This window comes from Bactrocera neohumeralis, chromosome 3 (genome assembly GCF_024586455.1).
Source record: "Bactrocera neohumeralis isolate Rockhampton chromosome 3, APGP_CSIRO_Bneo_wtdbg2-racon-allhic-juicebox.fasta_v2, whole genome shotgun sequence".
Lineage (NCBI taxonomy): Eukaryota > Metazoa > Arthropoda > Insecta > Diptera > Tephritidae > Bactrocera > Bactrocera neohumeralis.
The window spans coordinates 23,953,145-23,979,404 of record NC_065920.1 but is presented as its reverse complement, the minus strand read 5'-3'; the positions used below and the strand labels follow the sequence as shown (position 1 = coordinate 23,979,404).

Here is a 26,260-nt window from a genome sequence, read left to right as displayed (position 1 = left end):
AAAAGTTTTCCATACAAAGCCTGGTTTAAGACAGAACAGTTTGTATGGCAGCTATATGCTATAGTCAACTGATCTGAATAATTTCTTTGGAGATTACATCCTGACTTTTAGCAATAATCTGTGCCAAATTTGGTAAAGATATCTCAACAAATGAAAAAGTTTTTCATACAAGGACTTGAAATTGATCGTTCAGTTTGTATGGCAGCTATATAATATAGTGGTCTGATCTAAACAATTTCTTCAGAGATTGCATCCAGGCTTTTAGTTATAATCTCTGCCAAATTTCGTTAAGATATCTCGCCAAATGGAAAAGTTTTCGATACAAAGCCTGGTTTTAGGTAATTCAGTTTGTATGGCAGCTATATGCTATAGTCAACAGATCTGAACCATTTCTTCGGAGATTACACCTCTGTTTTTAGCAATTATCAGTTCCGAATTTCGTGAAGATATCCCGCCAAATAAAAAAGTTTTCCATACAAAGCCAGGTTCTAGACAGATCACTTTGTATGGCAGCTATATGCTATAGTCAACTGATCTCGACAATTTCTGCGGACATTACGTTCCTGACTTTAGCAATAATTCTTGCCAAATTTCGTAAAGATATCTCACCAAATGAAAAAGTTTTCTATACAAACTCTTGATTCTCATCGTTCAGTTTGTATGGCAGCTATACGCTATAGTAGTCCGATATCGCCGGTTCCAACAAATGAGCGGCTTCTAGGTAAAGAAAGGACGGGTGCAAAATTTCGAATCGATATCTCAAAAACTGTGAGACAATTATGTTTATATAGTACGTACATACCAACGAACAAAAGGAGATGACTGAATCGACTCAGCACATCAACCTGATCATTTATTATATATATATATTTCTTAGAACCGCCGACACTTCCTTCTAGATTTCACAAATTTCGTTTCTTACTTAATATACCCCGTACAGGGTATATAAATATAAAAAAACAGCAAAAGATACAGAAGAATATTCCACAGACACTTGGCTGTCAGTTGCAGTTGTTGGCGTGCCACTGAATTGGCAGAAATGAACTTTGTTGTTACTACTAAGCGAGTGGTTGCTCACTCGGCTTTTACATGAGCACGTCGTCTTTGCCTTTTTCTAATTCCTTGTGCAACTACAATGCTACCCCTTTTTCTTGCAACATTTTACTCGATTTTGTATCTGTTCGAAGGCTTACGAATTTTTAATATTTCATTAAATTAAGTGCTTCGATTCAACGAAAAGGATGCACTTTTTCTTAACTTTACTACTTTACTGCTTTACGCTGCTGCAAAGAATAGCAACAACTTACTAGCTTGTTGTTGTTGTGCGCTTTCATGTTCAACAACAAAGTTGAGCGGCGGCAAGCAATAAGAATTGTGTGCGGAGAACACATATGTGTGGGTGTGTGTGCGTGTGAGGGTTTATAGTCACATATATGGTAGATGTGTGGGTGAGTATGTATGCGTATGTATAGGTGTGTGTGCGTGTGTGTTAAAGTGGGCACCCTTTCGGATTAGTTGCATTTGAGTGCACATAAGCTTAGCAGAACTGAGGCAGCAATCTGCTAACTCACCCACTCGAGTAAATTAAATTCGATGTTGATGCGTTGCTAATACATACATGCACACACAAAAACATATATACAAACTTAAAGACACCAAAAAAATATATACTTACAAGCGCACAAACAAATTGCTGCCTTCACTCGACAAACTAAAAATGAACTTAAAGCTCTTTCTCAATTGTTTTGAACATATTCCAGCAGTTTGTGCAGTTTAACCGTTAGACGAAAACTCTTTGGCCGGCCAAAGCATGCAATATCAAAAAAATAAGTTTGGTCAGAGCTAGTTCGGCGTAGACGTGCGGTAGATTCGAGCATTTGAGCACACAAAAGTGGAGCGAGCGAAAGCAAAGTGAGTAAAAATAACTGTTTGTCGATATGCTCGACGGGGCGGCGGTGCGGTCAGTCATGCGTAAGCTCAAGTTCATTGAAAGCCGAAAGCAAAGGCTTTCAGCGCATACGGCCAACCCAACCAACCCAAGTGCCAACCGTACCAACTGCTCTACCACCCGCTCTAACTGCTCCATCACTCACTCCATCTTCTCTGCCGCTTTAAAGCTTTACTCCGCTTTAAAAGCATTGGTAAGATTTTGCACATAGCTTGTGCCGCCGCCGCCTTCTCGCTGACTCTCGCGCAGCGCTGAACTCTTAAGAATGTTGCAAGTTTGCCGAGTTACGCGGCCATAATTTTGTGGTGAAAAAGTTTTGCGTGTAGGCCAGCGCTAAGATTTTGAACAATCCAAATAAAAAAAAGCACTTCGTTACATTTTCGTTGCTCTTGATTTTGTTTTTGATATTTGTTGTTTTTGTAGTCTACTTTGCGTGGGTCAAATTGCCGTTTCTAATTAAATTTTAAGTATCTGTAAAAGGCACGCCCAGCGATTGCACACACATTGATGGCGTTTAGTAGACATACAAACAAAGTTTTGTACTTCGCTATTGAACTCGCAGCACTCTTTAAGATTTCAACGCACTGAGAGAGAGAGAGAATTCTCACCACAAATGCTAGACAATTTAAAAATACAAAGGAGTTTGTTCAAAAATTCGCAAAATTTTTCAGTTTTCCTTCGCTCGTGGTAATACATCGCAAGCCAAGCAGAAATGTTTTTCTAGACACACATATATTTGGGACCGTTATCTTGTCTGACGTAACATTTGTGGTCACAGCTGTCTTGCTGAAATTATTCTCAGCACCCAAACTATTGGGTTAGTTTTTCAGCCACATTGGGATTTGACCTTCAAGCTGCACCAAAAACTAGCAAAAGTTTACAATTTTCCGCAAAACAGTGCACTTGTCATGCAAAGTAATATGATTTGCGGACATTCGAGTCAGAGTTGAAGCTGGAAAAATATACGGAAACTGTCACTGCTTAAATCCCTGATATTTATTGTTCTACTTTCGTAATCGGTGGTAAGGGAAAACTTTCGAAAAGCATTTGGAAGCGGTTTAAGATACTATTTTTTTTTTTTTTTGAACAACTTGAAATGTAATTGGCATTTGAATCCCATTATAATATCCCGGATTATAATTGATATTTGAACATATAGTGAAATATGTCAGTAAGATTTAGCTGTCACATTGAAAGAATATTTTCATATACGAAACCTTCACCTACATATCGTCACCTAAAATGCAAAATAACATAACATTACTTTTCATAAGTTCAAAGAGGAACGAAAAACGATATAATAGAAACCACTAGTATTGAAAAAACTTTAAGTTTTGGTTATAAAATGGTTATTTATTGGTCCTATCTGGCAGCGGAAGCTTAAAATTTTATGCTACATACATATACCTGATATGATGTAGTGAATCGTAAGCAATGAGAAACTCAATTTCGATTTTTTTGTTGATACCTTGTTTTGCATTTTAGGTGACTACCCTCTATATAATCGTTGCAGGAGCTGCCTGGAAAAGTTTTATTAAAACCAAAAAATATGATTAAATTCATAAGGTTCAACTTGATATCGTTTAACCAACCTATCGGTTCAATTTATTTCTCCCACTTAGTTGACTTTATCTACTAAGGCAGGGAAAGTTCGTTGATAACTGGTCATCCGCAGCTGGTATATCAACATAGATCATTGGTCGAACGTAGCTCAAAAAAGCATCAAAAGTAGCCAAGCCACATGACGTTGGTAGCAAATTGACACAACTATTTCGATTTAATTGGTAATCAAAAGCTTTTCTTTGAAAGTATTGCTGCAAATTCTCGAGCTCCGAAAAATCCGAGGAATCATCTCAGATGGGGCCTATTTCTAGCTTGATAGTCAGCAAACAATTGCTATTCAAGTGAGGCAAACCCTCGTGTGTTTCAAGAAAAGCAATTTCATCTCCAAAAAATTACCATTTGGTGCGGATTCTGGTATGGCGGCACCAAAGTTCCTAGTTTCTTTCGAAATGAAGCAAAAAATTCTCTCACGATCAATAGCGAGCGTGATAAAGCGATGCCGAACTACTTTTTTCCCCCGGAATACAATGAAATCAACGCGGACGATCTTTATTTCTAACAAGATGGTGCACCGTCTCAGGTTTCACGTATAAACAATAACAGATTGCGTGTAAGGTCTGGTGACTGGTTAATTTCGAGAAATAGCACAGTCAAATCAGCGCCAAGATCACACGAGTTAACGCCTCTAGATTATTTTGTGTGGGTGTATATGTTAAATTAAAGGTGTAAGTCAATCAAATAGCAATGCTCGAGGAGCTCGAAGACAACATTAAACGCAGTATAGCCGAAATCTGCATCGCGTCATTGAAAATTGGGGGAAACGCCCGACATTTGGTTCACAACATAAATGTCATAAAATTATTTGCATAACAAAGATTATATATCATTTTGACCAAATTTGCGTGTTTATTTTAATTTTCCATTTCCTTTATTATGAACCATAAAATGCGTTGGCATTCCAACCAAGCAGGCCAAAAACTGTGGATAGCGTTTCTCATAATGGATAAAAATATCAAAAAATGTAATTGCCTCAAATTTTATATTTCTAATCAAATCGCGGAATCGTTACGAACGTTGGAAACGGCTTACGGTAAATCGGTTTTATAAAAAACATAAGCCTTCGAGTGATACAAGGCCTTCAAAGACGGTCGAGAGATCGTTAAAGACATGTCTCGTCAAGCAAATGTTAGGGCGATCGACATCTCTCAAGAGTCGCGAAACGCGAAACGCTTTCTTCCTCGACTCGTCCCGTTAAAGCAGAATTTTTCACAAAAAGCGTACCGTAAACAGTTCTCTTTGGGCATGCTTAATCGTGCGAATTCCGATCCGACATTCATGGAGAGCATTATTACTGCTAATGGGACATGAGTTTTGAGTTTGACATGCAAACAAGTCAACAATCATCGGAATGGGGCGAAAGTGGTACTCATTTTTTTTTTTTCGATATTCATGGTTTGGTGAATCATGGACTTGTTTCGAAGGGACAGATGGTCAATAAAGAGTTCTATTTGGCCGCATTGAGACGTTGCGTGAGAATATCCGTCGAAACTGTTTAGAATTGTGGAAGAACAATTCATGGATTTTACACGACGATACTTTGAATAAGCAAACATAAAAACGCATACGCTTAATGCCTCATCGCATCGAGCCACGTTTGTGACCGAATTTAAAGCAAAAAACGCTATGAATACCATCGATCAACCACCACATTCACCAGATTTGACTCCGTTTAATTCGTTCTAGTTCACCAAACTGAAATTGCCGCTCTGTGGAACCCGTTTTCAGTCGATCGAAGAGCACAAAAAGCACTTATGAAAAGTGTTTCGAGTATTGCAAACATCGTTGTCATAAGTAATTACATCTGGTGGGGATTACTTTGTAGGCGTCAAAATAAATATTGATAAATATCTAAATATTTTGCGTTTTGTTTAAAATTTCCGAGTACTTTTCTGTCACAACTTATTATTTTTAACTTGTATTCTTTATCTTTAATCTTAAGTATCTGATTACCTGCAATGTTTATAATATCTTATAAACCAATGGATTTCCATATTACTGCTTTTGAAGAGTAAGCGTGATGGTTATCCGATATCGGGTCATTTGTTATCAATTGATAGAAAGGTTGTGAATATGTGTAAAAGTGATTTCGATCCAAAGCATGGGCAAAAAGAGAGTCTGGTGTCTCTGTGTGTTGTGTAGTATTTTTGGAACTAAACAAGTATTCAATCTTAAAGAAAGAAAAAATTATTAACTATATTACTCTATCTAAATACCACACCCACTTTCGGGAATTTAAGTACATGTATTGGTCCGGATGATAATATAATTAAGATATTTTCGTACTTCAAAAACCCTTAATATTATAGCGTGGCAATTGTGTGAATCCGGTCGTTCGTAATACCCCACTTCCTAGAATCTCAAGAGCCATGTGAGTCAAAAGCATTATCGTTTATTTTATGGTGCTAAAACTCAATCTTCTTCCTGTACAACATTTTGTCAGCTTGATGGACAAATGTGTTATTTTCTATGCTACCATATTTTTCTCAAAAAAAAAATCTAAAAAGTTCTTCTAATGAAAAATGTACTAGAAGAACAAAATAATTAGCAAATGAGCCAACTTTTGTTGAAAGAATTTAATTGTTCAGGTAATTTTCTAATGACTTTAAAAACTAATAGTAACTTGCTATTGAAATAGATCAGAAGAATGCTGCTCGAATTACGTAAATTATATCAGCAAGCGATGACTTACTTGCTAGTCATTTATTTGCATCGCCTAGCATGCTTTATTATGTATGTATGTATTTTTTTGTAGAATATTTATACATATACATATATGCAAGCATATACTCGTATACTTATATGAGTAAAAGGTTCCAGTCATTGCGTATGAACTGCAATTACTTTGGCATTCATGACTGCCTCGGCAACCGTGGCAACCCGGCAAGGCAGCCAGCTTTACTGGTGGCATCAATGAGTTCCGTACTGTTAATTCGACAAAAGTGCAGCTTGTAATTTTCTTTCTCTTTCTTTTTTTCAACTTACTGATTTCTGCCTTTGGTACATATTTTTCTATTGCACTTTTCTCGACTTTCGACTCTCTTTAGCAGCTCCATTTTTTCCATAACGCCCCACCGGGATGCACGTGTAGCTTGCGATTTGATCTTTTCACATGCATTGCTCACCATGACGAGCATTTTGCTGGCGTTTGTGGATGTGTGTGCCACAGCCATTGTTGCCACATAGTAGGGAAATAAATTTGTAATGATTGCTTTTGTTTTTTATTAAAAACCACTGACTTGAATTTATAGTGGTTCATGTTCGTTCGCAAAAAAATACGAATTAGTTTGGTGGCGAGAGAGAGTATTTTTTCTCCACCGTAATTAAATTTCAGAAGCCTGGAGGACAACGACTGGGCATGGTCTGACGTGAAAATAAGTTTATTTTGCGCTACTCTAATCATTTTAAGTACTGAAAAATTAAGATGGAAATAGTTTTGATCGTGATTGAGAACAAGTTTAAGATTCTCTTTTACATCATATGTCATCTAAACCACATAATCTTATGTAGAGTCAGGGCCCATCACTTTAAAGGGGAATTTATAAATTTAAGGAATCATAAGGAAATAATTTCACTTTTCAGGGGGTTTGTCTCATACTTGTTGTATCTTTTGGTGTATTTCAGCTCCAAGAGTGTTTCAGCGTCCGAATATAGAAGATAAGTGCTATCGTCTGTATTTTGTTGATTCAGAATGGCTGCAGGTAGGCTTATGAGATATATTAAAGTGCTTGCTTTTCTCTCTAATAATTCGAAGAAAAGATATTCGCTAAATATTTCAGTGAAGTTTGGTGCACAAGTCACTTTCCTTAGATCCACTCCCCTGCCTTCTAATGATTATGGAAATTAAACTTTATAGCAAATTTTTCTGACAATATTATACTATTTTTATACCCTGAACAGAGTAAAGTTAAGTTTTCCACGATGTTTGCAACACTCAGAAGAAAACGTCAGAGACCCTATTAAATGTATATATACATAAATATATAAATAACAGCGTGACGAGCTGAGTCTATTTAGTTAAGGGTATATTCTTGTCTAGGATTTTAAAAAAATCGACTTTTTTTTTGCATATATTAAAAGTTTAGACTTTCAAAAATATGACCTTGGAAGGATTTTTCAAAATTCGACTTATTTTCGGAGATACAGCCGATTTTGTGACGTGGCGTCCGTGTTCACTAGAATTGTCTCCTAAGCTTTAAACGCGTTTTTCTCAAACCTGACTTTTTCGGAACGATACCCACGATTTCTCAGGTTCTACTGCACCGATTTAATTGAAATTTTTAAAGAGTCTTCTTTATAGGCTTGTCTATGGTTGGAACTAGCCCCATCCCCAAATTTTTATTTTTATTATTTTTAAAAAAATCGAAATAGTCAGAAAAAGTGATCCAAAAAAATTTTTTTTTTCAGGCAGTCGCCTTTTTGTGAAAAAATTTTTTTCCCACTTTTCCGTAGTTCCGGCCATTGCGACATTATTCTAGATTAATAATCTTTTTTTTTTTGGTTTCAGATAACTAGGAGGGTTGAAATCATGGGTATGGTTACGTGGAAATTTTTAGAGACCCCCCACTTCGTCAGCTCATAATTTTTGAAATTTTTTACTTTTTTTAGTTTTTTATATAAAATATTAATTGCCTTTTTTTACGACACTTTAAAAATTACCTTAAATTCATGCTTCTAGACCAGAATACCCCCTTAAGTCCATCTGCCCGTCGGTCTGTCGGTATATACGCGAACTAATATCTGGGGCCCACAAAGGTCTCGCCAGGAATAAACTGACTGATGAGCTCACCCGCTCCGAAGCATCCACCAACATGGTAGGACCCGAACATTTTATTACGATTGGTTCCCATACCATAAAGTAGCTGCTCGGCAAGGATGAAGTGGGCAGGGAGGGTTACTGACAACAACTACAAAGCGAGCGCCATGCCAATTTACTAATGGGTGGTTACAACCTTAAAAGGTTAAAATATCTAATCTACCTCCCAAAAGACACACTCAGGCTACTTGTCGCTTACTACACTGGCCATTGTAAGCTCAAGAAGCACTTATATAACATGGGCCTAGCTTCTTGTTCAAATTACCGGTTCCGTGACTTGGAGTCTGAAACTCCGAAACACCTGCTAATGGATACATAGCAGTCTGTAGGCACAGGATAATGTCCCTTGCATCCATGTTTCCAAATAGGGATCATATCGCCTCATTAGCACCTAGCTGTATATTGGATCTTTGTTGGGGCTAGTTGAGACGTTGTGACTTAGGAGAGGGCACAATATACCTTAGGTTGCGGTGCAATCCCCACTTATTTTTTTAATCTAATCTAATCTAACCTAATAAATCTAATCTAATCTAATCCAACCTATAGTCTTATCTAATCTAATCTAATCTAAACTAATTTAATTTAATATAATCTAATCAAAGCTATTCTTATCTAATCTAATCTAAACTAATCTAATCTAATCTAAACTAATCTAACCTAATATAATCTAATCTAATCCAATAAAATATAATCTAATCCAACCTATAATCTAATCTAATCTCATCATACTTCTAATCTTATTTAATCTCCATTCATAGCTTTTGGACGTACGTATAACTTGGTACAAAGAACTAAAGATATTTCGGATCTAAAAGTGTTTCAACTCTCAGAATTTTCTGCATAAGATTCTGCGTAAAAATCTTTAAGATAAAAGTTATCGACATTTTTTTTTTTTTTTGACGAAAGTCTCGGATATTGAGAAAAGCTGTCAATGACCGACGGTGTTTAAACATGCTTCACTAGTATAGTCCAGTCATTTAAGCTTAAATTAGGTAAGAGGTGAACTTACTATAATGACTGGACTAAGTAAGCCTGAGTCCAGGAATGTATACAGAGCAAGAACATGTTTTCCAGGTTTCGCTTTCCGATTTTCTTTCAGCATAAAATGATCCTATTCATGAGCACTATTTCTGTGAAATATTACAAATATTACTAAGGTCCTAATAGCAGTTATTTCTCCAACTAAGTCAATTATTTCGTTTAGATCTTTATAGACTGGAATTATTTCAATAACCGAAAAGGTAAAATTTCACTTAAGGTTACGGCTCTTCTCAAAAAGTCTAGAATATCAAAATAGTTCTTTTAAAGTTATATAACTAAACTGCATTGCAGTACATACTCCGTCGAAGACAATCTCTCATCCATAACTTAGTTACAAGTAAATCTTATATTCACTATTATTTCAAACTAAAACGGCAACTCTGCGCACCACTTCGTTTCACTACATTTTTCTGCTTTGCTCATTTATTTTTATTCTGCACATTCCTTTTTTGCTCCGTCTGTATTATCGCCTTTGTTGTGGTTCGTTTAATTTTATGACTTGGCAAGAATTTTACTACCTTATTCGTGTGATTTTGTGCAGAAACAAAGTCGTTTGTTGCTTCCTCTTTGCTCTCTGCCAGTTCATACGGTATTTTTTGCAGCTTCTTGCTTCTTCTTCTTACTTACAATGAGTTAATATAATTTAAGTGCACAATTGTTTTCCACTGACATTAAACATACGGATTTTCTTCATGGCTACTGAGCGCCAATTTTTCTTTTTTTCTTTTCGCCATTTCTAAATTCGGTGCACAAATAACGAAAAAAGGGGCATAACAAATGACGTTAATCAAAACGCGTACAATGTGGGGAGTTTTTTAATTTCGCGGCGCAACAGTTACGAAATTACATTTAATACATGGCAACTTTATAACGGTTAAATCAACTACAAATCAGTTGGGAAACTAAAAAAAACTGCTACAACACTTTCAGTTCTCACCTGAGCTGGCGGTTTTTCCTAAGAGACCTACAAGCGTATATGCCAAGCGTTGCATGTAATTAGACGAGAAGAAATCGGATTAGTAAATCTTAGTTATTCTTTCATTTATAACGAAATTATAATTGCCAAAATATTGTGTTCTTGGAGAGGAAAAATAAAATTTGAAATTATGGAATACAAAGTATATGAAATATTTAAAAACATTAACATAGATTATGCACACATATGGTATATGATGAAAACAAAAAAAATACCATTTTTATAGCGGTTCTTTAATTACAACTTATATTCATCCATTCAAAGAAAGTATAAGTATTACGAAGTAAACACATTTTTCCAGCACACAATCCTCCACACTGTCTCTTACGCTATACCCAAATAGTTTTCTCAAATGATGCTTTATGCCAAACCAACGTTAAGGTGCTACACTAGAACTCGATTCGAAAGTTATCTATATAAAAATTCAAATCAATATAAAAAATAAGCTTTGTAATGAAAGCTCTGAAAAGATAGCTCTGAAAAGCCTAGAATCTCGTAGAGTACTGCATTGAATATATAAAGGAAACCTAGAATTTGCTCAATACGGCAATTCGGGAGCAATTTCCTATTTTGTTCGAAAACGCACAGTCTCTTCATTGCTGCTCGAGTCGTTCTCTGAAAACAGAGATCGGAGAAATATGAAATATGAAATACAAAGATACCAGAGACGTCTAATTATTTTCTCGCCGATACCTTAGTTTTATGCTAGTTAGATATTTAGAAACTTGGTTTGTCTACGATTAATTTGGGGTTAAAGCAAGATGACCTCCACCTGAAACGCATTAGAGGAGAAACTTTTGGCCTCATTTTTGTATTTCAGCATTTTCTGAGTACGGTCATTAAATTTTCAGCTCAGCATTGAACAAAAATGAGTAATCAATCCAATGTATTACCTTTTCTAGAAGAACTTGCAATGTTCAGTTTAGGTTAGATATATATTTTTATCGATAGATATATATTTTTATCGATCATATAATTAGTTTTAAGGAACTAGAATATGTTGCAAGACCTAAAATCGAAATTGGCATCGGTTTTAAGCTAGCTACATTGCAATATTTATATTTTGAAGTGACCTCTATAGATCGGTTTTGACCTGTAGTCCCTGTACTAACATAACAGTTGACTTTTTTATCTTCGACTCGAAATCATATCTTGTAGACATAAGTTAGGTATTGTTTGTATAAGACAGGCTTTATTACGAAATCCTTAGCCTTATGGTCAGACCAAAGACGAGCAAGAGTAAAGCTCTCCAATAGGCCTAAAGGGTATTGGAGATAATGAACTTATGTACGTGCCGCAAAGCCGGTTATGGAAACAGATTGATTTGGATGAACTCTAAAGATATATAGTATAAGTAACGAGTTCGTGGACGAGTTTTCAATCTTAGTCCAGCCATTTAAGCTTAAATTAGGTAAGAATCTCGGAATTCGATATACCCATTTATATGTCTGTAAATACTTGTATATTGACACCCTAAAGTTGTCTCAAAACCTATATATGGTAGGTATACCTATATATTTCATATAAATGGGTATATCGAATTCCGAGGTGAACTTACTATAATGACTGGACTATCTACCGATTTACAGCGTTGCTAACAAGTGAAAATTTTGGCGAAAATGCATCTGCATCCAGCGGTGTATCCGAAGTTCACTCTCAGCGACTTTTCTTCAACTCGGATCTCGGCGGATTAAAGCTGGAAGGGAACTGAGCAATGGTAGTCGTGGAGACGGAGGTCTACTTTGAAACAAATATGTTTATTGCTACAAAAAAGGTATAGTAAAGTTGGAAGGTCGCTCGGAACAGTCTGTCGATCTCGATAGTAACCGTAATAAATAATTAAATTCATTTGATGAAACAAAAATATATATATATCTTTATTTCTTTGGAGAATGGAGTCATGTGCAGAAGTCACGCAAGTGAGGAAAGTTCTCTGAGCGCCATTCACTTGGAAGTGGCCAGAAATGATTCTTTTACATATGGCTCAAGCCGCTCACGATCTCTGGTCGAAGTATTCTCCGGGTAGCCAAAAAACATCAACATAAAGTGAGAAGACGAAACAGCCCTCCGCAGCGTTTGCGCTGGGTTTAGGACTCGCTACGACGGCTATAATCGAAAAAGCGAAGTCGACGCCAATAAAGAAGAAGATATCTTTCTTTGAGCAAAGTAAACTTTCAGTACGTTCTTCAAAAACGATACAAATTGAGGAATTTCGGAAAGAACTATTAAACTAAGAGTTCAATTATGACTTCATAAAAATTATGAATATTGAATAAAGAAAACAAAATACAGAAAAGGAAATTTTTCTTACATAAGAAAGTTTCTTGAAAACGATCATCTAATGGTCTGGAACGGAACCGAAACCTTTATGATCTATCATATTGTATAAAGAAAACAGAAAAGGAAATTTTTCTTTCATAAGAACGTTTCTTGAAAACGATCATCTAATCGTCTGGAACGGAACTAAATGATCGATCATACGGTCTTTTAAGTGAGGTACACCAGCAATATAGCAGTAGAAGCCAGCCATATCAATAAACAAGACTATCTTTCACTAGTTATTAATAAGCTATTACATCAATAATCAAATACCAGTATCAAATTATAACGAAATATTAACTTAAAAAGTTTTTCCCCACTTCGTTAGCAAAGAAACTATTTACTAGTATATATTTCTCTAACAACTTTTGTGCAAAACTTATTCAATTACTCGACAATTTATCGGACCAAGTGTGTTTGGAACAATTATCTTTGTTGCTGATTGCCAAAGGAATGTTGTGGAACTTATTAGCGAACTAATTTCCAAATAAACGGAAACTTGAATGACACTAATGACAGGCAACAAGATTAGATTAGCAATCGATAGCGGCTACACCTTTCAGTTTCCACCGACATTATATATATATATAAATATATCTATGTATATATATAAATATAGTAATGACACGAAGCCCACACTCTCATTTAAGATGTCGATGACGACGGCGATGGCGGTTAATCAAGTGCCCGGCACTCGTACATAATTGCCACAATGCCGTGGCAAATGCGGCAAACAAAAATTGAGTAAAACACCGAACTATGGCCACGAAGATATTTCCGGTAAATTGGAAGCCGGAAGAAGGAAATTAGATCATTTCAAACCCTAACAAGCTGACGGTTAACTAGCGATGACACAGCGACTGAGCATGGCGTGGAGGGTATGTATGTATTATTGGTGAAGTGATGTTGGTCGCCGTTGCGCATAAAAAGTGTACACACTCACTCATGCATATAAAGCACGGCGGCAGCCGACAGACAACGGCAAACTTAAAGGATACAAAGCAACGCAAAAACAAAAGGTGGCATCGACACACACCATTACATACATATAAACATACACATGTTCCGACAAACGCACAAAGGCAAAGTGGCCGCAACAAAGCGGCGAAAGCAACGCAAATCAGGAGGAAGTGGGGCGAAGTAGAATGAATGAGCGCTAAAGGGAACGTTTGTGGATAGAGGAGAACGATTGAGGTTGGCGGGGAACAAAGGATAAAGAATGAGTATGCAGGCGGACGAAGGTAGAGTGGAATCAAACAAAGCTTTGGCAGCCAATTTCATACCGAAAGTGTTCGATTTTTTTCGCCGCTCATTTGTGCGTTGAGGTGTAACCGCGTGCAACGAGCCGAAATATGGGTGTGTGTGCACATACATACATATATAAAGACAAATTTTGGTCCTTCTCTTTCGTTGGACTATTATTTTGCGGCATGTTGCTTCATTAATTTGCCCAGCGTTGATGGTGACGTTAAACAAATATTTGGTTGCCGTAGCGCTGGAGGAGACTAAGTGCGGACACATGCGGGCATGGCGGCTACTAATTTATTAAGTTAGCTCACAAGAAGAAATATTGACTGAAATTATTTACTAAACACACAACGTAAGTTAGATAATCGTGCACAAAATGGAAGAAGTATTTCAGCAAGCTAAATATGTTTACAGTTACTTTCGTTAGTTGGGTTAACTAGGTGTAGTTTTATATGTTAGTGAAGGTGTGCTAGAAAATTTGAGAAGTTAAAAATGTGGTGAGTAGTGTTACAAGATAAAGGTGTACAATAATAACTTAAATGAAGGAGGATGTGGTGAAATATTAAGAGTGTTTACCTAATATTTTCTTTCGATTAGCGGATGCGGTTTCTGCGAAATGTCTGTATGTACCCCGGATTAATCATAGTTTTAGAAGCACGTGTCGAATTAAGGGTGTATTCTGGTCAAGGATTTTGAAAAAGTCGATTTTTTTTGCATATTTTCAAAGTTTAGACTTTCAAAAATATGACCTTGGAAGGATTTTTCAAAATTCGTCTTATTTTCGGAGACACAGCCGATTTTGTGACGTGGCGTCCGTGTTCACTAGAATTGTCTCCTAAACTTTAAACGCGTTTTTCTCGAAACTACTTTTTTTGAGGTGGTTGACATGATATCTCAAGTTCTACTGAACCGATTCCTTTGAAATTTGGTATATATCTTCTTTATACAATGCTCTATCGTGTCTGTCTTGGATTTCCAAAAAATTTTGATTTGAAGTATTTTTAAAAAAATTCGAAAAGTCGAAAAAATCGGGCAAAAAAATTGTTTTTCCAAGTCGACGCCATTTTGTTATTAGTTTTTTTTTTTTTTTTGAAAATGGTCAACCCGATAACGACATCCTTACTAATGAAGAATCTTCTTGTTTTTGGTGTTTGGGTAGGGTTGAAATCATGTCAACCAGGACGCAACGTTTTTTTGAAGCTCCCACTCCACCGGCCCGTATCTCGACAAATTTTGGTTTTTTTCTTGCAATTTTTTTTTAAATTATTAAAATGTCAATAAAAAAACATATAAAAAAATGGTTAGTAAAAATGTTTTTAATTTTTTTTTATCTTAGTTTAAAAAATGCCTAAAATTCATGTGTCTAGAGCAGAATACCCCCTTAAACTGTACGGATTAAAATTTTATCTAATTGTAGAAATTCTTAAGCTTTCGGAGCATTCTTAGTACGTATAGAGTTGTAACAATGCCTAATTTTCTGATATGCTTCTTTGGACCTTGACTAATTTTACTCTAATTCATATTATCCAGATATCACTTTCGAACCAAAAAAACACTGATCTGACAAACATTTAAAGATAATATAACTATATTTGCATGACAAGGCGATATTATAATCTTTCAAAAATAGACATAGGTTTGCCTTAGAATTGAAAGCAAGAAATGCAAGTAACCTCCAAAGTGTTTTGGCTCACAAAAGGTTCCAACAGATTACAGCCAGATAATGCAATTCTATATGGTAGGGTTTACTATCAGTGTGTGTCGATACTACATATTTTCATAGTATTAAAGAATATATCTTTTCCTTCTTCGACTGCAATTCGAGATGTTAGACCAGCGCTAAGCTCTTTGCCATAATAAATCTTCCCTCAAAGGCTCTTGCCAAGCTGAGAACTAAGCTAAGAGTAAAAAATTGTTTTTTTTTTTAATCATGGAGGGGGCTTAGTGTAATAACCAGACTCATTGATATACCAAAGACTCAAACGGATTTCAGGGTAATAACCAGCCCGATAATACAATCCTACATGGAAGGCTTTATCCTCAGTATACTTTCGTAACATTAATGAATATCTCCTATCCTTCTTCGGCTGAAATTAGACCTAAGATAAATTCTTTGCTATAATATGTCTTCCCCCAAGACTGAGAACTAAGTAAAGAGAAAAATTTGTCTTTTTAATCTTGAAGAGAGCTTAGGGTAATAACCATACCAAATACCAAAGACTTAAACCCATTACTCAACATTTACAGTTATGCTCTATTTAAGTGAATTTAGAGGAAGTGAACCAATATATCAAAACTAATAAGGAGACGAAAAATGCTGATGATGCTCTCAATTTCTTCACGGTCTATTATTTTCACGAGAATCACGTTTGTTATATGTATATTCACTTATTTATAAGTCAAAATTTATATGCTGGCGAATCGAACAAACAACTGGTATAATTCAAAAAGGCTAGTACATGAAAAAATAGTTAGAAAATCAAGAAGTTGTACTTCTTTGAAGATAAATCGATATATGCGCTTGCACTAGTCACTTATATATAATTCAAAATTTGAGGGCTTGCGAACCGAATAAGCAACTGGTATAAATCATTTATCTCTTTGCAGAAAAATCCATATAACCTCTTGTACCAGAAAACATTGTTGTTGTTTTCATATGAAAATTTTTTAGCCAAAGAGAAGACCTCGAACACAAAAAGCAAGGAAGTGATGAGTGAATACTTCTGAACTAAAGATAAGTTTTGAAAAACAACTAGAGAGGTTAAGGCTCTTCAATGAGGTATGTTCGTTTCCTCATAACCTTACCAATTGCACTAGATTGGTTAAATTTGTTATGACTCTTATATAAAACAAATATTAAAGTTGCGAATCGAATACGTCTCTACATCTTCATTTAATAACAGAACCCCTTTGATTCCGAACGCTCAATTTGTTGGCAGCTATATGCTATAATCATGCGGTCAGAAAAATTTCTTCGAGAATAGCACTATTTTTTTTTCTGAACACTTGGATATCCTCACACACTTCAACTTCATACCGGATCACTTGAATCATTGAGTCGCCAAACCGAACTCTGGCGGCTCCTTCTCTGCTCATATACCGACGATGGAGTTAGGGTGGGAAGAAGTCGTTGGAGGAGAGTGGCAGTTTGCTTCTTTTCGAATGGGTCAAAGCTTGGTGGAGGGGTTGACTGTCAGGAACTTTCTATCAACTGCAGTTTTAGACTTCCTGACTATTGCAGTGTCTTCCAAGTCGAGGTTGCCGCCATTAAGGTAGCAGCAGATCTACTGTTCCGGAGTGCACCCTTCTTCAGAGAAGTGACCATTCACACAGCAGAGCGGCGATACTAACCGTGAATTCATTAACAGCGCGTTCACGGTTGGTCGAGGAGTGCCTAACCTCCCTATAAGTAGAATTAAGTGTCTTTATGATAATACTGATATGGGTGCCGGGCCATAGCGGAATCGCAGAAAATTGCAAAACTGATGGGCTAGAAAATAAAGGTACCCCCACGCTTGCCACCATCGATGCGGCGCTGACACAAAAGTCTTTTGGCCTAAGACTGATCGCAAGAGATCTAGTGATCTTTTAGCAGTCAGTAAAGCTAGCCTCTCTCTAGTTGTGGGGTTTTAAGTGGTTATTGCTCTATTGGCGTCCATGCTGGAATGTTGGAAATCTTATCAGTCATCTGCTGATGTTGTGATATTGTATGGAAGAAGATGGGTGGAAACATTTCACTTAACACTTCGTTCTTGACTGTCTCGCATTTGGGAGGTCAAGACTTAAACACTTGGGAGCACATACCTTCAAACATCCCACCAAACTGGCGGGAGTGGAAATTAAACGCTTGTGCAAATTTGTATGGCTACTAAGCGTTTTGCTAATTTACAAGTTCGATAACAGGACTTCTTCTTTTCTATGGCTTCGCAAAGGACTACAAATAGCAGTCCACGTGCGCTCTCTGATCTTTGATCAGTAATCCAACCTATGCACCATTGTTTAAATGTGGCAGTAACCCATGTCAAATTTCGTGAAGATGCCTTGATAAAAAAAACTTTTACCAATACAAGGACTTCAGTTTGATATATGCTATAGTGGAGCGATATCCCCTATATACATATGTAAGTAGCTTATAGGGAAAAACTGGACGTGTATATAATATCAGATCGACTGCTCAAAAACTGAGGCACTAGCTCCCGTATATATAGACGGACTTCTGTGGATTACTGCCCTGTTCAGGATATAAAAAACACAAAAAGCCAGCTTACTTGGCTGAATATTTTACAAATTTAATATCTGTACAATTTTTCTTGCATTTTGCATGCAATTAACTTTAAAGATAATAAACAGATAAACGAGTTGAAATTCATGACATATCTGTCAATGTTCTCGTTGACGCCAATATTAATATTTCATTAATGAAATCCGATTAATAGCTTGTCAACAAACCACGTGTCTTTGGGCCAATGCACACAACAATACCGTGGATATATTTACATATATTTGAGTCGATGCGCGCCCGCAAATATATAATATTACCAAGGTGTATATATGTATGTATGTATATGATATGTGCGGATGTTGATGAGTGTAAACACGCGCTGCTCAAATATAGGTAACATAATGCCCGCAAAAGTTTTAATGATGATTGGGCGCGTTGCGCTCGTGCGGGATGCGGTAATCGATATGTTGCTTGCGTGTTGTTAATTTTTATTAAGGATTAACGCTGACACATGTCACTGTGCAGGTCCTTTAAATCGATTGCCGGCTTTCTGTCAGTTACCTACGCTTATGGTAAGCATGTAGCTAGATAGCTGAAGCGTAAAGCAATACGTTCATACTATAGGCGGAAAAATGTGGCAGCTTATTTACGACATTAGTCTGGTCTCTAAATGAGCAAAATTTCGGATTAAATAAATTTCAGGTTATAGAAATTTTTTCTTTTCCATCGAAATATCGTCTTCGCTCCGTAATTTCTCTGCTCGTTGTGTTTGCATTCAATGCTTATATCAAAGAATTTAAGTTAGTTATACCAAACTATGTGATTTATACCAGTTCGATTCGCCCAGTCTAAGGCTTTAATTCTTTGGATCGAGGTTCCTGCAACTTTTTTAGTTACATACTTATTAGTCTTAGTCTTAAGTAATTATATGCAATATTCTAGAGTCTAGTCTAGTCTTCAGATCGTTTCAATCTATTATAATATAGCGGCCTCTTCAACCAAAATTCTTCTCTTTTCACTACTTCTATGTTCTTTACTTTGAACTCAGCATTTATGTCAAACAACTTACTATTATTATACCAATGTGTGATTTATACCAGTTATTTATTCGAGTCGTCACTCTAAAGTTTTTGAAATCTTCGAATCGAAGGTTTCCGCTTTTTTCTTATTTTACTGTTTTGGCCAAATTTTTTTTTTTTTAGATTGGCAAACTTTTAGAAACAAGATTTCTTCGCATATACACTGCTCATCAGATCGCTATGTTAAAAATTGGTAAACTTGTCGAAGAAATTTTGCGTAAAAGCTTAACATTACTGTTTCTGCAGTTAGAGCAAATATAAGAGACCAACTTGACTTAGTTTTTAAAAAATTTTCATATGCAACTAAATATTATTGTTGATGTAGTTGAACCAAATACAAGGGAGTATCCTTTGCCCACACGTTATTCGTATTTACAATTGTTTTTTTTTATTTTGTTATACCAGTCTTATGAGAGTTATACCAGTTATATTTTGGCGTTGACGCTCACTAGGGAAGTCTCATAAAAGCTGTTTTTTTTTTTTTTTTTTATATCAATTTTAAAATGAGAGTTATACCTGTTGGCTATTCGCTACGTTGCTCACTAGAGATTTAACAAGTCGAAAGCAGAATTATTAAACAAAGACGGAGCCGAAGTTCACATGCAATTCGTATATAAGCACTTGTTTTTTATATTTTATTATACCAGTATTAAAAAAATTATACCAGTTAGCCTCTTGGCTTGAGCACTCGTCAGAGAACTCACATAACTTCATGTTTTCTTCTATAATTTGTTATACCGGTCTTAAAAGATTTATACCAGTTGGCTGTTTGATTCTCTAAAACCAAGAGATTGATAAAATGAAAGCAGAACTGTTTAACTTCGCAAATTGGTTGAAATTTGGATGAAAGTCACACAGAAATTTTGACAAAGTTGAACAAATGAAACCATCAAACTATGTTCAGGTGCCATCCTTTGCATTTGGATCAACTTTACGACCTAACCTAACTTCTGCCCTCGAAAAGTGGATCTCAAATTATTACGTCAACTGAATATATTAAGAATCCGGGTCCAACCTAACGATCACACACACATACATACACTATCAAACACACATGCGAGCTCTTTTGAGCTTCGTGTGTCCTCCCAACAATGCCGCATTGTACATAATATATTAAAATAATGACATAATGTGTATATGAAAACCGCATTCAGTTTAAATAATAATTATGCAATTTGTGTAATAAATAAAAAACAAAAACAACGCCAAACAAACTACCAAACAAGTGACGAACTTACATAAGAGAGCCGCTGTGTTTGTCAGTTGCGCGCTGCCCGGATTGGTGGCCGCATTGGTGAGTGAGGGTTGCGTCATCGCCGCAATGGCGGCCAAGTTTTGTACCGTCATCGGTGGTAGTAATCCAGCTGCGGCGGCTGCAGCCGTTGCCGCGGCCGTTTCCGCAGAATTCGTCTGAGCGCCCAAACCTGCAGCAAAGAAAACAAAAATTTTCACTTTTTAACCCCCAACGCCACTTCAACTCGCTGAGTACATGCATTATATAACCGGCGTGTACAAGCACGCTCGGCCGCAAAATTACCACAAACGGCGGTCACCGCTGCGGGTACGCACCTTGCAAAAGTTGCTGCTGCAGGCCGACCGCCTGCAACTGTTGCAGCAATTGCAGTGAGGCCGGTGTAATGGCATCGGCGCCCAACACCGGACTCGCCTGTTGTGGCGGATTCGGCAGTATCGGCGTTGAAACGGTGGTGGCGGTCTGACCCAACGGTATATTTATGTTCGATGCCAGATTCCAGAGATTCGCCTGTATTTGCTGGATCTTCTTTTGCTCCTTCTCCTTTTGCGTGTCGGCGAATTTCACAACCAGTGGCGATGTACAACCTTCCATTGTCTTGTTTTGGTTCAAAGTCTGTGTAGTGGAGAAAATAGATTAGTTCAATTTGTTTTCTTTTTGAGAATACTAGTTGCTAGGAAATGTTGCCAAGTGAGCGTAACAAATATTGCATTTGGCGCTAATTAGTCGCTCATTGAAGGGAAATTTGGCGCGGAATTTAATATCATTCGGAACGTTGGCATTACCACTTTTATCGCTGATATCGCCGCGTGTTTAGTTGCAAATGTAACAAAGGCACACCCTTTACTCTGTCCGTTCTGATCCCGCAAGACCGTGCACTCCTCGATGGCGCCGTGAACTTCGAATAATTTGCGTACGTCGTTCTCGTTCAGTTTCTTATTGAGCATTCCAACGAAAAGCTTCCGTTCTGCAAAGAAGATCAAAAAAGGGGAATTTAGTTTTACAAAATTGTACAAATTGATTGAATTTATAGTTGTTTTAGTTTGATTGTTAATGAGGGCGCAACCCTTCGAGTATTTTTTATAAGATACTTAGAGCTTTTGTCGCTCTGAACGTCCGTCCTGCGATAGGTTAAAATTGAAATAATTATCTTAATGCAATTTACGTAAGTATTTCCTGTCATTATGATAAGGTGGGTATTGTAAATTTCGAAGTTATGACTGGCAACGGTGACATGGGATCCAAGGCACAAGTGCGACAACTAGGTCGTGTCGTTCAATTAGATGAAAACACTCCAGCTATGAGAGTATTCGACGGAGTACCAGCTGGGGGAAGCAGAGGAAGAGGAAGATCTCCACACCATTGGAAAGACCAGTTGGAGAAGAAATCTCCAATACTACTTGAAGCTCGTGATCTCGGCGACATTTGGTTTCAACAAGATGGCGGCCCTTCCCACACATCGCATCAATCAATGCATTTATTGAGAGAACATTTCGGTTAGCAGATAATTTCAACTTTTGGGCCGGTTAACTAGTCACCAAGATCGTGTGATATCACACCTTTTGGCTTTGATTCAGGTCTTGGAGCAAAACCTCACGCATGTCATTCGCCAGTTACCAGTCGAAATGCCCGAACGAGTCATCGGAAGTTGGACTCAATGGCTGGACTATCTGAGACGTAGCCGCTCACACTGATATGTAGTATTTTCCCTAGTCCCGGCTTTATATAATAGGAAATTTGTGCTGCTACATACTCAGTTTCACAATAACTACCAAGTGATTATTCTCAGTGTCGCAGTTAATGAGTGCCAGTAGAGCGACGTTGAATGCTAGTAAAACAACTCTAGTGTGAAAATACTAGTTTGGGTATACATTACAATGCTAAAAACAACTGTTGTTGTATTCAAGTCAAAGCATGCAACTACATAGAAACTGCTATAGTTTTTCGAAATTCAAGTTCATGCAAATCACCAATGCAGCACGGAAATAAACTTGAAAATTTTCAGTGTCAACAACATGATACCAACGACTAAGGCGTTTTTCCGACTTTGACGGTACACATTATGCTTGAAAACTTAAAAGCGATGGAAGCCGATATCCAAAGCAAGTATATACTCGTACAAAGAAATAATTTCTATACATTTAGACAGCAATGAAAAACTAGCTTTATTAGTAATGTAAGCGAAAATGAGGCTTTGTCTGGAAAAGTTGAAAAATGGCACACAACCTTTAAAGCTAGTGATTTGCGCGATTGCAGGGGCGCACAAATAATGCACTCACTCACAGAAAACTTTCCATTGTACATTAAACTAAGTTTAGTGATTATGTGCTAAGACAAAAACCACATAATAGTATAATTGAATGGGATGCATGGAGGCTAAAAAAATATCACTAAGAACCCCACTTTTTTCAATAATAATCGGTATCATCAATATAAAGCTTTCAAAATAATATCCATATTTTATTGTGAAGTATTTAGAAGAATCCTTGCTCATATACATTGATATATATGTTGATTAGAATTCCCATTTCTTATCAACTATGGATTACCATACATTTTAAAAATGGCGAAACGAGCGAACAACTCGTTGAATTCACGTATTTTGATACGATCGAAGACGTGGGCTGAAATAAGTTTTAATGGTAAACGATTGCTTTTAATCCTCAAATATGCTTTATAATGGTCCCCTTATGAGGTGTGAACATCGCTCATCAAACCTCCAGATCAAAGACAATTTTTGATTCTCCTACCACCTAGTAACATAAATATTTAGTCTTAAATGACTAAAAGCTCACAGAAGCTCCAACGTTTCATAATCTATAAATGACTGAAATTCCGCCTGTTTACTAGAGCTGAGAACTAGTTGTAATATTCTTTGCCATATAGCCTTGATCATTTTAGCTAAAGGTCGAAATATTTAGGATTTTCTTTTATTTAAGCCTTTCTAAAGTGACCTTAACGAATCCTTCTAGAATTACATGAGATGTTGTTAAACCGTCTATAACTGTTTACGATGATCATATAATTAACAGCGCCCAAGCGATTCGTTTGGAGGACGAAGTCCTTCGCTCGGCTCTGCTCCACTGCCTACTGTTTAGGATTATTTATAGTAAAATTTTCCAGCTGAGTTTTCTTCATATTAGCAGCTTAGTAGCTGGTTAGTTTATATAATATTTTTACCTACAATAGTGGCTTATTGGCACTCGATAGAAGTAATAGCAGGAACATGATCGCAATACTAACTGGTCAATTTTTGGTGACGACACACGCCGTAGGGCTGACAAATCGAGAAGACTGCAGGAAATGTCTAGAGCAAGGCACCAGAAAAACAAAAGAGCATCTCATGTATTCCGCATTAGCATGACTACGTTATAAGCATCTGGGTTCTCCACGGTATGAAACACTGGAGGAGGTATCGATAGTGAGGCCGCAAAGTTTGTTAAAAGCAACTGAACTCCATCTGGTTTCGCAAAGGACCAAAACTGGTTTATGCGCAGCTTATTGGCCTATTGGATAAACCTAACATAACCTTTTGAACAGTGGTTTGTTCTATTCGCCAGAATATTATATTCTAGAGATAAAGCCAGCAAGTTGTGAATCCTAGACATTGCACAAGGCGCATTTTTCTAATTTCCGCCAAGCTCATAAAAAATGTTCGGTAATAACTCTAGTAACTGATCACTATTCAAGTATTGGAAGTAAGAAATTGGTGGGCTTGTGAAAAAAGTCGAAATCAAAGGGAAATATATCTATTATATGGACGAGATCAATGTCAAGACTTATTCAAGATGACCTCCACATTAAAGACTACCATCGATCACCTTCTGACAACAAGCTCGTAGTAAATTAGCGTACTCCTCAGTAGTTCAAGGTCAATGGCCTTAAAATCATTCTTTTTTTATTACAGATGTAAAATTGTTCACTGTTGAAGAATTTTTTAATAGACAAAATGACAAAATCTACGTAAAAGGTGCCAAAGACTTAAAAAAATATTATTCCAAAGGTTCAACGTACTCACCATCCAGCTGCTGTAATGGTTTGGTGAAGTATCTCCTGTAAACCATTGCACCCCTTCACTTCTGTGAAAAGAAGGTTGAAACTGTGGCAAGGGAGTACCAGAATGTTTTAAAGGGCGTGGTAAGCTAAGCAATACTCTCTTCGATGGAGAGCATTGGAACTTCCTGCAGTTTCTGCTCCAGCATACCAAGCAAAAACCAACCAGCAGTGACTTAAAAGTAATACACTTGATTACATAGCTGCATTAGCCGTCTGGAGGTACGGATTTGAATCCATTGAACACCAGTTTGTAGTTAGTGTAGGATAACATGGTTTATAGAATACACCACAGAAATTTTGAGAGTCTAAAAAAATATTTGGTTCGAGCACTGTCATCTATATACAAGTACCAATACAGGAACCGTACTGGCTACTATTGATCAATAGTTGAGTCGTTTCAGAGCTTGCGTGATAGCTAAAGTTGACCATTTCGAATAAAATTTTGTACATCACTCATTCAATAAATATGTACTTTAAGAAATAAAATTAACTAAGTAAAATCATATATGTATTATAGTTTCATATTTCTAACGGCCTGAACTTGTAACAGAACTTATGGCAGGTCTAAGCAGTATGCCTTTCTTCCCAATATTGCGCTAAATGATGACTTTTAGAAAATTTAAATGCTTCATTCCACGACCGGTGATATCAATTAACGCCTCGAAGCATACAATATAGTACCGACCTATAAAAAGAATTAAAGTTTAAATTTCCAACTGTATACCAAAGATATTTCCTTGAAAGTAAAGGCAACCAAAAGTATAAACGTATAAAATGAGCCGTACTAAAGCAGGTTAATACCCTGCCTTAAAATATGGCAGCGCCGGTAATTGACATCACAAATCTTATTTACACACTTATATGCCATTATATACATATTATATAGATATGTACTCCAGCTCAAGAGCATGCCGAAGCAGGTAATGCCGAGCAGCGCCAAATAATGCAGAGACTCCTCTCGCTGCCTACCAAAGTGAAATAAAATTTTAAATTTTTTATGTGCAATTTCCTACGTTGCCAAATTAGATTTTAATATTAAATTTCTTTCGAAGCGTTTCACTTCATTTTTATTGCAGATAATATACAGTTTTATTGCGGGAATGATTCAATTTTAAGCAAATTATTTTATAATAAATTTCCATACGAAATGAAGATGCGTTCGGGCAAGGACGTTGAGGAAGACAAGTTGCAGATTTATTAATTTATTTTAGTTTAAAGTTAGTACGTTTAATGAAAGCAGCAGATTTAGTGAGAAATTTAATATTTCTTGAAAAACATTACAAATGCTACTCATGAAAAAAGTAATGGTTTTGTTTCAGTATTGCATAATAATTCTCTTCGAAATACATTCTGATTAATAAAAGTATAATAAAGTTCAATTAAATTGAGCTTTTTGGTATTAATTTGCTAAATTATTTATTTTAAATGAGAGCTGTGTTCATAAAAGGTCAATAGAAGAAAATATTTAAACACTGGTATGTCAACTTAACCGTAATGACAATTAAATTGACAACTTTCATACAACGTTTGCGATTACGTTAGCTCCCACTTCCTTTTTTATCGATTAGTTTATCGGTTAGTTTATCGGTTAGTTTAGTATGATCCTAAGCAACGCAATCCCTTAATGTCAATCTGACAGTTTAACATTTTAGTTGAGAAGTATTTTAAGTATTCTAAAATATT

General features: G+C 36.5%; 1 protein-coding gene across 4 annotated transcripts in view; it reads right to left on the bottom strand.

Moving 5' to 3' along the window:
* Positions 1-26,260, bottom strand: part of LOC126753928 (CUGBP Elav-like family member 2) — a 218,377-nt gene that overhangs the window by 26,464 nt on the left and 165,653 nt on the right. For 2 of the 4 annotated variants that reach the window (XM_050465703.1, XM_050465705.1), the window contains exons 5-8: positions 21,307-21,488; positions 20,839-21,136; positions 20,508-20,693; positions 10,363-10,389 (exon numbers count right to left, since the gene is read on the bottom strand). In XM_050465703.1, coding sequence (XP_050321660.1) covers positions 10,363-10,389; positions 20,508-20,693; positions 20,839-21,136; positions 21,307-21,488 — 693 coding nt within the window. The remainder of the gene's footprint in view (positions 1-10,362; positions 10,390-20,507; positions 20,694-20,838; positions 21,137-21,306; positions 21,489-26,260) is intronic. The other 2 variants (XM_050465704.1, XM_050465706.1) reach the window with 1 other exon arrangement.